The sequence below is a fragment of the Anas platyrhynchos genome, chromosome 8, assembly GCF_047663525.1.
Source record: "Anas platyrhynchos isolate ZD024472 breed Pekin duck chromosome 8, IASCAAS_PekinDuck_T2T, whole genome shotgun sequence".
Classification (NCBI taxonomy): domain Eukaryota; kingdom Metazoa; phylum Chordata; class Aves; order Anseriformes; family Anatidae; genus Anas; species Anas platyrhynchos.
In genome coordinates, this window is record NC_092594.1 from 33,482,746 (window position 1) to 33,494,828 (window position 12,083).

Consider the following 12,083-nt stretch of genomic DNA (forward strand, 5'->3'; position numbering starts at 1 on the left):
GTCACCTGGCTCAAGATAAACAGCTAGATAACTTCCTGACAGAACAAAATTCCAGAAGTCTTGTAATAGTTCCCACTGATGTTTATATACAAGTGGAAAGTGGCTGCCAAGTTTACTGCTTGGAATTTCTCCTATAAAGTGAAGATGTTTGAGATACCAGGTCAAAAAGTATTGCTGCTAATTCTGACAGTCCAAAATGGCTGGACTACCTGGGTGGCCATCCTTCTGCTGCACTTAGACAAGCACTGATGGTCATAAAAATCACACTCAAAAACAAGTCAGATAATGTGGTTGAAAATATTTTTTAATAAAGTTTAATTTATAAGTTAAGTATAAAAACAATGAATAGCAATTGGAATTTTAATTAAATAGGAATAAGATACATCTAAGACTCACCACTGTTCTTCAAGATTTCAAGCACCTGTATCAGAACATCTGGTTGACTCATCTAAAATGACAAAATTAGAACAGTTTACATTATTCAGACTAACCTATTTTACACTTGATTTCAAACTATTTAAGTTTGTATAGTGACAATGTTTTATATGCCATATAGTAACAAGGTTAAAATATGCCACTAGAAATGCACAATTACAAAAGTATTTGATGCCAGAACTTTCTTTCCCAATGGTTTTTAAAGGTTAACATTTTCAATGAGTTTGCTTTTCTTCCCAGAAATCAACTATAACTTTTGAAGTAGTGTTTCACGGATATGCTGTAAATTGTTCAAAGAAAACTACAAATTAGCACCATTTCTAAGCTTCTGTGAAGTGACATGACACGCTCCACAAACACTTGTTTGAAAAAGGCTTCATTTCATTTCCTAACTGCCGTATCATTGCAAAATTTTATGTGTAAATATGTATCCAGATCCAGAACACATACTGGCCAAGAGCAAGTTCATCAGCTGTGTCTCTAACAAATATCTTGCTCATATCACATACTAAACATGAACCAACAATTCCAACATTTAAAGGCAAGTTATATTGCTCTGCAGGATTTCTGTACCACAGTGAACTGTAACCTGGGATATGGTATCTACTTGTAATTGTCTAAAACAAAGGAAAGTTGTCACTGTTAGATGAACCTCTGAAAAAAAAAAAAAGAAAGGGACAGGAGATTAAGACTTAGGAGATTCTGCTGTCTGAATCCTGAGTGCATAAAAGCACTCTTAGCTGGAGCCAACTATTTTCATACTGCCTCAATGCTTCTTCGACAAATTTTAAGAAAGGCTAGCAGAAAAATGTGCAAAACACAGAATTCAAATTGTCTAGTAAGTAATGGAACACTTTATCACTTGATTCATAGCACACCTGACACCAAATCAAAGATTATACACTTAATGCTGTTCTAAAAAGAGTAGGTCCCAACAGAAGATTAAGGCAATGCAGAAGAAACAAACGTACTCAATTAAAAAAAAAAAAAGTTTAAGTTAAAACAAGATAATATCTACTCACCTTAGGGGGGAACTTTATATCAATGTTAACATCACTGGTTTTAAAAGCGAACCGAGTTAAACAGGAGCCATACATCCTCAGTGAACAGTCTGGAAGACAGAGAAACAATTATTTGTAATTAATAGCTAGAAAAAAAATTAGTTAATGGTGATACTCTAACTCCCAAGTATTACTCCCAGATTAATAAATACTGAACCACTTTCTCATTCCTGTGAAGTCTAGTTATTTCTATAGCACAGCATCACAGGAAAACTAGTAATTCAAACAGTAAAATTGCCAAATGTCTAAAATTTTTCAAGCTATTTTGAAATAATTTTGCAACGCAGACTGTAGATTTAGTTTTTAATGAAACTAACTATAGACTTACAGTAAGTGGCATCATCTCAGTGCAAGATTTTAATTACTTTTTTTGTTAATAATGTGATTTTACAGGAGCAGTTAGCCAGTTACAAAGTTTTTTGTTGCCTCATACACTTTTGTCAAATATTTTTATACAAACTACAAACTCTACCAATGACATTAGCAAGTTCCTATGCACAATTCACTATGAAACATGCATATAAAACATAACTTCAATATAATTCAACCCATTTAACAGTATTTTTGTAGTTAATACAGTTCCTTACCTGCAATGATACACAACAGACCTAGTCTAAACTAATTAGAAAGTAACCATTCAGTAATGATATGATGAAAAATGTCATTCCAGTCCATAAACAATAATTTATCCCACTTCATGAATCAATATACATAGACTAAAACTTTCCTATAATGTATACATATTAAGGCTCTGACATATTTATGCCATCTGAAAATTAAGACTATTCTCAACCCCTTCCAAATCACTTATCATTTGGGGCAGTGAGGAGGGATCACAGAACCCCTCACAGGGATTCTCACCACAGAATGGCTGAGGTCAAAAGGGACCTCTGAAGGCCCTCTAGTTCAGCCTCCTGCTCACACACAGTCACCCGGAGCAGGATGCTCAGGACTGTGTCTAGGTGGGTTTTAAATATCTCCAAAAAAGGAGACTTTATAACTTCTCTAAGCAACTTGTTCCAGTGTTCAAGCAGGCTCAGAGCAAAGCGGCTTTTTCTTGCATTTTTTCATATTGCCTTTATTTGTGTTCTGATCAAATACCTTCCAGCAGAACCACCATAAAATAACTCATAAGAGAAAATAAACCTTACACATACACACCTTCAAAAAATCCTTTGTCTATTTCTCACTGTGTGGAAACTAGTTCTCTCAAAATGAATTTGCATATACTAAATATGTTAATAAACAATCCCCTGTAACTGCTTCCTGTAGATTTTCATAGTAGCAGTAATTTTTGCATAGTTCTATCACGACTTCAAGCATTAGAAAACCATGTCAGAACATCCCGTGTTTGCTACACCATATGTGAGTTGATTTTTTTTTCCTAATTTACAACTTTTGAAAACACATTCGCTAAAACACTATAGGCTTTGAAATGGGAAGTAAGTTGCCACTCACTGCTACAGACACACCACTCCACATCAGCTCATCACCCCAAACAATTCAGGCAGCTGAATGACACCAGTAATTTTCACAATTATTTACAAAAATAGTTACCATTTCCTTTGTCTTCTCTTATATTAAAATACTATCAGAGGAAAACTCAATAGCGTGTCAGAATAGAAGTCTGTACTAGGAGCCACACATGGCAATACCATTAAAAAAATAATACAGCTCCTAAAACTAAGGCTGATAATCCTACAGCAAAGAAAGTAAAAAATATCCTTCTTACTACAGTATTTTTACAAAGCAAAGTGGAAGAAGTAAGGTATTTCTAAAATAAATAGAAAGTCAGAAAATCAACCCAGTTTTAATACAGATTAAATAAAAAGTTTTTGTCAATGCCGTTATTACTTTGTTCCATTCAGATTCACTGAAAAGCAAACCATTGATCACATAATGTCAACATTACGGCAGGTGCAAAAATTAGCTCTCAAATTTCCAGTATCAATTGCACTACAGAAGATAAGGGGAAATCAATGCAAACAGACAAGTCCCACAGTTTATTTTGTCTATATGTACATTTAGGTTACTTTATTTTCCAACAGTACTATTAATTAGATTTGAATTAACATGTTCTACTACAGTACCACACTGCATATATGAAGGGGAAAAAAAATTAACTTATCCAGACAATTTTTAGGAACTTTATTGAGCCACTGAAGACATAAATGTGACTAAACATTATACTTACTCCGACTGTTTTTTAATTATTTTTTTTTTTTATCAACATAAAGCATTTGATCAAGAAAAGGGCAGATGAGGTATGATATTTATATATAGCTAAGTAAATGTAGTATTTTGACCTTTTTAAGAGACCTCTAGAATTCAAGGGACTTTTGGAAGCACCAGTTGACCTCTCAGTGCACCTCCTTCCATTTACTGCTCACTAGTTATAAATATACAGAAGAATAAATACTTGTTAAACAATAACCTTTGCTGATCTGAATGACTTGTTTTAATGAACAGTTACGGATTCGTACCTGTAGATATTTCAGATCACAATTAAATACTGAAAATGTCCTGTATGCTCACCAAAACCACTGAGGTCTATTTTTATTTTTTTAAAGCATAGATTTGGGCGGGGGAGGAGGGGAAGAGTCTGAAAGATACCACAAATAACTTAGGGACTGGTAGGAAAAAAAGAGATATATTCTTTTCATTTGACTTCAGGCATCTTCTAATTTTTTCCCTCCTAACCCCCTGCATCATTCATGCTAGCATAATTAAGTGTACTTGAAAAACAAGTCACATTAAAGGCCACAGACAAGTATACCTAACTGCTAAGCTAGATACAGGTGGAAAGATTTGTAGCACTAGAGCCTGAGGAAGATCCTCAGTGGCTGAGGCTTTAAACATGACCTGGAAGGAAATATTTGGTGCTCTGGAAATTTCCAGTCTTCATCAAAAATCATGATGTTAAAGAGGATCAATAGCTTCAATAAACACATACCAGAAAGAAGCAAAGATAAGAACAATCATATTTTCCTCCTTTTGTAGATTTGTTAGCTTTTTTTAAAAAAATCAACTGCCAGTCAGTATTAAAATGCCTATATATATTAATATCATATGATATAAAGATACTTTAACCTCAAATGTATTAATTCACCATTAATAAAAAGAACAATTTTCACCTAGAGAAAATGGAGAATACTATGGATACCTGGTAAGGGCTGTTGAATAATTTTCTCCATCTCGTTTACAATTTCTTGACGAATTCTGAAGTCATCATCTGATATGCCTTGTTCATTTGCTGCCTCAATGAGTGTAAAACTCAGAGCAGCCAACTGTGCAGAAGAAGGGGGTGGGAGGGCACGCAGCTCATTTTCTTCTTGTTTTTCCTGAATAATTGTTGGATGATAAAAGTAAAAACTGATATTTTAAGAGAAAAGGTTATGTTGTAGTATTGCATGATATGTATCAATGTATGTATCTCATAGTACTGCGTATGTAAGTAATGCATCGTTTGCTGTTTGTGTTCTTATTTACATGGGGTCCTGACCAAACATTTTCAAAGGTAGGAACTCTGCCCAGCCTAACTGGCACATGCAGTAGTGCGGCTCACAAATGACAGTAGATGCTCAGTGTTTAAAAGAGAACATGTCTCACAGCTGGCAATTGGGGAAGAAATCTGGTGTGCTACATTCCTGAACCACATTTTCTGACAGTTCTGAAACAGAAATCATCCAAGGAAATAAAAAGCTCTAACTGTTCCTACATAATAAAAGTAACTGAGTTGAAAATGAGTTGAAAAAGATTTTCTAGAATTACACAGATTTTATGAGTGGATTGTATCTGAAGGAAAGGTATCAGTGGCAGAAAAGATATTCTTAGCTCCAAGAAGCTTTTAAGAAGTTGAATCTCCTCCCACTGATGCCTAAACAGCCAGTGCTAGAAAGTGCTGGGTTTAGTGCATCAGATTAAAATGAATTTTAATCCAACAGCAATTAATATGTCAGATACATCAAGTCATTTAGGGACAAGTGAAACAATTTTTTTTCCACAAATTCATCACCTAAACAAAATCTGACTGACACCAGAAATAAATAATAACCAGAAAATATTTATGCACTAAGACAACACATCAGTCCAGTATGAAAATAATGTTTGATTAGTACTAGGTTTCATCTATCACCTCTTCTTTTCTCACTTGAAAAGATAAGACAGAATATGCACATTTTTAAAAGTGAGTGGTTGAGTTTTTTGTTTTTATGTTTTTGTTTTTAATGTCACTGCTTTATGTCTTTTCTTGATCAAGGAACGAGAGCTGCTACAAAGCTTATCTGACAGTCCTATGTCTAATAATTTGAGCTGTAATTAGGTATATTTTATGTTGTTACATTTAGACAGTTACACACCACTTACCACTGCAATGTGGTGTACAACATAAAACTATTTGAAAGCAAGTGTTAAGAACTGAAACCACTCCCTGTTCTCTAGCATTTCCATTCAGTGGTAAAGAAACCTCTCAATTTTTGTTTCCATGCCCAGATGCAAAGCACGGTACAGAAGTGTTTCCATATCAAATGTGGGGATGGTCTGTTGCCATTATTGTTCAGTTGTTGGTCATTTATTTTTTCCTTGGTGCAAGTTAACAGCCAGAAAAAAGAAAAAAAAAATCCTTTTCAACTAGTAACTGAACATAAAAACAAAAGTGTTCCTTTACAAGATTCTTAGGATCTACAGCATTCACTTTTCCAGGTGATGACTTGCAAATTTAAGAGAAATAGAGCATTAATTAAAAACCAGTTTAGTAAGAAATGCATGGAAACAAGAATAATAGACTGAACTTTGGGAAACAGGTGTAGGAAGATTATTCAAGCGATCTGAAACACGGAACTATGTATTTGTGATTTTGCAGTTCTATCAACATTTACAAAAATGGGTTGGCATGAAAATCTGTGCATGTAACATTTCTTAAAACAACACGAACAGTAACAAGAATATCTAATAAGGAAACCACTTGTCTTTTTTTTTTTTTTTTTTTTTTTTTACTGAAAACCTTAGAAGTGTACAGATATTTTTCATATCAAACCCCTATGTAACCCCAGAGAGATGATGAGTGACATCTCAGGAAATGAATCCCTCTCTGCTTTAGCTCTTTCTTTCATCTAGACATACTATCCCCTCTGCTTTCCCATCCTAGAAAGGATATAGATAAAACCTAACAAGTCAGACAAAAGAGAAAAAAATAGAAAAACACACACACATGAAAACACACAAAAAAAATCCCAACCCCAACTCCAGCCCCTGGAGGTCTTGCTACCAGTGGTATTACTTTTGAAAGAAACTGAAGAACTAAATACATTTCTCACCTAAGTTACCTTGCCTTCTCTTACTAAGTGTGATGAACTGCCCACTACTCAGAGACACTAATTCAGAAGTAATGGCCAAAAATGTTCTTTCCTCTCTGTCTGGACAGATATCAAGCCCTTCCTCTCAAACAGAAAAGGAGCAACAGAAATTTGTGGATCTCTGCTCAGCACACACAAACTTTCACCTAAATGAAGATGACCAAAGAGAATATACCACATAACAAAAAAAAATCTTTAAGAAAAACAGGAAAAATCATTCATAATTTTTATTTGTTAACTTACCATTATATTTTTCTTATGACGCTTTTCTTTAATATGCTTGTGAGCTCCCTGGATATTTTCAATGTGAACTAAGCAGAGCTTGCATAGATACTGACAGTTGGTGTATTCTGGGGAGCGCTGGGGAAAAATGGCCATAGATTAAAAGAAAATGTTTCTGCCAATCGTGTCTGAAAAACTCAACTGTTTGAATAACAAATTCTATTTAACAATTATGTAACATTTGTAATGTCAAGGTGCTTTGCAAACATTAACTAATCTTCAGAAAACACGGTGGAAATGGATTTTTACCCATATGACACGTGGGGAGTGTGAAGAAAGGAAATGAGATGAGTTGGACATTACACTTCTCAGTAGATTTTAGTGATGCAAGATTAAGACTGAAGAGTTTATGCCTCTTAAGGCTGAACTAGAGGCCAGTAAGCCATTCCCTTGTCAGCTCAAGCTTTTAATAACTATGGATTTATTAAATCTCAGCATCTATCCGCCTTTCTCTGACGAGAAAATGGGAAGTATTCATCACATTATCTACTATACATGTTATGACAGATGGTGTTGTTGTTTGGCTAGCATATTCAGAGTGCGCTGTGCAAGTACTGCATTTTTTTCCTATTTAAAAGGGTTCAGCTGGCCAACAAGGAGAAAGATAGCCAGTTTCTGACTTACTGATGACTATACCCTGGGTAAGGTGGGATCCTCTGACAAGGGATAAGATTATTCCATTTTGAGTAACAATTTGTTATGCTCAGCATTTTGGATGGACAGGCTGGGAGAGACAGAGTACCCAAATGGGGAGCTGCAGCCTGACGGACTTGAGAGTCTGCAAGAAGCAGCTGAGCAGACAAGCCTTAAGAAACGATGGAAAAAAAAATAAATCTTCGTATTCTTAGGGTTTAGGAGGGCACGATGTGGAGTTTTTCAACCAGGAAAACACAGAGAACTACAAGATCAAAAGGCAGAAAGGACAGTCTCTGCAAAGACGTGGTGCGGTTCTTGAAATTCTACTTTAATCTCTCTCATCCTGCAGTTATGGTTTCTTACTCTAATAAAGCACAGCTATAGGAAACCTTTTGATATGTTCACGTCAAAGACCAAGAGGGACAGTTCTTCCTCATGTCGCTCTTGAACAGGTCCCAAAGAAAAGCCTTCGTTTTCCTGCAGACTTGTTAGGGCTTTTCTAATAATTGCTATCAGCTATAATAGGAAGAGAGCAAAACACACCTACTTAGACTTTTCATCCTAATTCTAATATATCCATATTTACTAATTCTGAAAAGTATACCAAAAACACCAGCTGTTTAAACAGTGACATAACAATGAATGAACAGAGAACACTTATTTCTTATATTGAAGATCTAAACCACTGCTGAATTTGGGCAGGTTTTTCCATATAATGAATCTATCTTTTGCTTTTGGGAAAAAAAAAAAAGAAAAAGGAAAATGAAGGCCTGAGTCTCCAACTACAGATCAATTTACAGTAATACTGTCATGACACTCATCGCTAAGTCTCTTCATCCTTATTTTAATGAGATTGTTACCTAATAAAATGAAATTAAATACCTATTTGGAACACAATCTACAGTTACATTTGGCTAGCTCAAGTATTCAATAGCCAATGACTGAAGCAGATCAAAAATAATACTTTAACACTCTTCTGAAACTATCAGCAGAAACAGTATTAAAAATGATTGGATATTTCTTTCCTACACTGATCTGTAGTATTAAGCCAACAGATATTATTGCCAGAAAGGTTGAATCACGTAATGCTTTTTTATTTTGCCTCTGTCATAAAGCCTATTTTCACTATCTAGTTATGCATAAGACCAATGAAAAAATGAGAAACAATAAAAAAAAAAAAAAACACATACAAATATTTCAGTAAATCAGATGCCTTAGAAGAAGCCAGGTCTGGTGAAGTTTGTGCTTGGCTCTTCACAGTGCTAATCCACCTCAGAGCCAGCTAGATTTTAATGGGAAGGTTCCAGATCACTAGAAAAGCAAAACTCAAGACTATCTTTAAAATGCTAGAAAGGATGAACCAGTGAATTAGAGGCCAGTCAGTATCAGTGTCCGGAAAAATACTGTAACAAATAAGTTATTAATAAGCATATAGGAAAAAAGTGGGTCATAGGTGCTATAGACAAACTGTACTAAACCTATTTCAGGGTTGCCTTTCTAAAAGAAAAACATAGAGCTTGAAGAAACAGCAGATGTTGCATCTTGAATTTTACAGCGTTTTTGTCACTTGACAGTATCACTAAAAGGAGACCATAAATACTATCTAAATAAAGAACAATAAGGTGAGAATGAAGCTGCTCAGAAAACTGTCCTCAGAGCATGCATCCTTAGACTGGTTCACCACCAGTCTAAAAGTTTTCATCACCAACCACCAAATAGTTTTCAACAGAGGTCCTTCTGGGGTGAGAATCTTTCACATTTTTGTTTAAGACTTACGAAATGAAATACAGCGTATGTTGACTACACATGAGAAAAACACCATTGTGAGACTACAGACTTTGTAAGACAATAATTCAGTGATCACAGCAAATGAGAGAAATGGAGTAATTAACTTGCAATTAAATAGTATCAAAGTATTGTTCTTCCTTAGAAATGGTGAACTGCAAGAAATACAGTGCAGGGAACACCTGGTTGGACATTTCTTAAGAAAAGGATGTGGGGAGCTGGTCAATCTACAAGCCAGACCAGATGATTTTGGACCAGATGATCTTGAAGGTCTTTTCCAAGCTTAATGATTCTAAGTCAAAATCCTATTGGAAGACATGCTTGTAAGGAGAAATAATGTAATGATCTTCAAAAAGAAGATGTAAAGTAATGATCTTCAAACGTGTAGAAAATTGCTGAAGAAAGTTAGATCTTAGGACAGCACCCAAGGGATTAAAATGCTCCAAGAGACACTTAAGTTAGACATTAAGAAAAAACTTCTGAGTTACACCTATAATGACATCAAAATTTGTTTCCCTGGAGATTACTAAAACACCTTAGAAAAACATTTTTAAGGTTTTGTCGTAAATAGAGGTGATTTGTACTGGTAAAAGGCTAATATACTGAAGATAAAATGAAGTTCCTCTCAGTCCTATCACCCAAGTTTCCAGGTAAATGGACTTCCTAGAAAATCTTACATAAGTATAAAACTGAAAACCTTCAGGTCTGCAAACTTTTAAAAAATACTGTTCTATAAACACTCCATGTACCAAAAAAGGCACAGTAAATTTTCAGTCTGTATGTTTTGTCACAATGAATGACTCAGTCAACTACTACGGTTAGTATCACTTAAGTGATTCACCATAAAGAAGAAAGAAACAGAGGCAACAGGCTACAGTGGAAATATCACCTAACCTGAAATATGGTGATGACAGTGAAAGAAGACATCCATTTTCTTTTTTAACTGATAAATAACTCAACCTACTTTTTCAAGTCGGGAGATATAATCTCTTTCCAGGCGCTCTTCAGCTTGTTTCAATCCCAGTTGCTGTTCAGCTGTCAGATTAGATTCATCAATAACAGCAGTGTTTTCTAAATAATCAGCTTCCAAGGTATGTTCTTTAGTTGATTCAGAATTCTTTATTTTACCTAGAGAAAGAAACAGTCGTTTTCTTCAGAGGAAAGTAAAGGTTAGAGTACAGAAGCCAAAGCAGTTAAGAGCATCTCATTAAGAAGCCAGACACAAACTGGAGCAATATTCTAGGGTTGTTTTTTTTGTCCAAAGTCTGACCATCTGACCAAAATCACCTTAGACATTAGAATCTTTCCAGTATGTTAACCAGTATTTTGGAGAGACTTCAAAGACTACTGTACTACTAAGCACACTATCAAAAAGAGAAGAAAAAAAAACAAACAAGGTGGATTTGTTCTGTATTTCAGTCCTAGCTTCACAATCTCTACAAAGTTCTTCAAGGCAAAAAAAGTTTTTTTGTTATTCAGAATAGGAAACACGAGATCCTAATGCTATACTTAACAGACATAAAAATACTAGGCTTTTTTTTTTTCCACCCAATACATTTTGCTATAGAAACAGTCATAAAATCGCTTTAAAGACACTCGTCCAAATGACCTTACAACGCCAGTTACCAGATATTTCAACCGCTCAGGTCAGAAGGCTGTTGGAGTTGCATCTGAACAGACCGTGACACCTTGCCACCAAGGGCTAGCAACCACGGAGTTCTGGAACGCTCCTACTCACAAACACACCAGTCAATTCCAAAAGTCCAGTTCCTCCAGATGCCTATGAGTTGTTCATTGCTCATTAAGCTCTACAAACATCTTCATCTTAAATTCTTCCAGTAGTTTTTGCATCACCAAAGGTGAGAGGGTTTCCTCCCCACCCTATTTTTTTTTTTAAATCCAAGATCTTTACACCCTCCACCTCCCTGACTAACTAGGAAAAAAAAAAAAAAGTGAGCAAGTTTTCAAGTCCTGGTTTGTCGGTGACAGATGGTCCCTACAGCACATGATGGCAGTCTACAAAGAGCTGGCTGATCAGAGGACGCTGCCATTTCAACTTGTTTTTCCTGTTAAGTTTTTTTTTTTTTTATAAGCATAGCTAAAAAAAATGCACTTTAATATTTTCCCTTGTATTGCCCCACAAGCCATTGATGTAGCTGTTGCAGTAGTGGGAAGTATTTCAAGTAGAAGCTCTGCACTCTGACACTGCAGTTGTAAAGCAGTATTTTATTAGAAAATACTGTGTTCTGAAGAAGCGTGACTAAGTCTGTGATGAGGAGCTAACTTAAAACGAGACAAATCCTGATCCAGATATTTAATTTTGAAATTGAAAAAGACACAAAAATTGAACACTCATAAGGGTAACCACTGATGGATGGGAAGCATTCCACAGCTCCCTAAATTAAACAGCCATCTGCCAAACCATCTTTTAAGCATTTTTAGTAATAAAAAGAATGTAACAACCTCAGAAAAAAGGTAAATATTTTCCTCATACCTATAAAAAAAAAGGCTTATTGCAGATTTTTTCTCC

The 12,083-nt window shown here is 35.2% G+C and overlaps 1 protein-coding gene across 5 annotated transcripts in view; it reads right to left on the reverse strand.

Moving 5' to 3' along the window:
- Positions 1-12,083, reverse strand: part of TUT4 (terminal uridylyl transferase 4) — a 46,349-nt gene that overhangs the window by 24,791 nt on the left and 9,475 nt on the right. For 4 of the 5 annotated variants that reach the window (XR_011811180.1, XM_038183194.2, XM_038183195.2 and 1 more), the window contains 5 exons: positions 10,518-10,681; positions 7,094-7,210; positions 4,660-4,837; positions 1,458-1,546; positions 397-448 (listed from right to left, as the gene is read on the reverse strand). Coding sequence is in view for 4 of the 5 variants with exons in the window: in XM_038183194.2 (XP_038039122.1) it covers positions 397-448; positions 1,458-1,546; positions 4,660-4,837; positions 7,094-7,210; positions 10,518-10,681 (600 nt within the window). In the remaining variant the exon portion in view is untranslated. The remainder of the gene's footprint in view (positions 1-396; positions 449-1,457; positions 1,547-4,659; positions 4,838-7,093; positions 7,211-10,517; positions 10,682-12,083) is intronic. The other variant, XM_038183193.2, reaches the window with a different exon arrangement.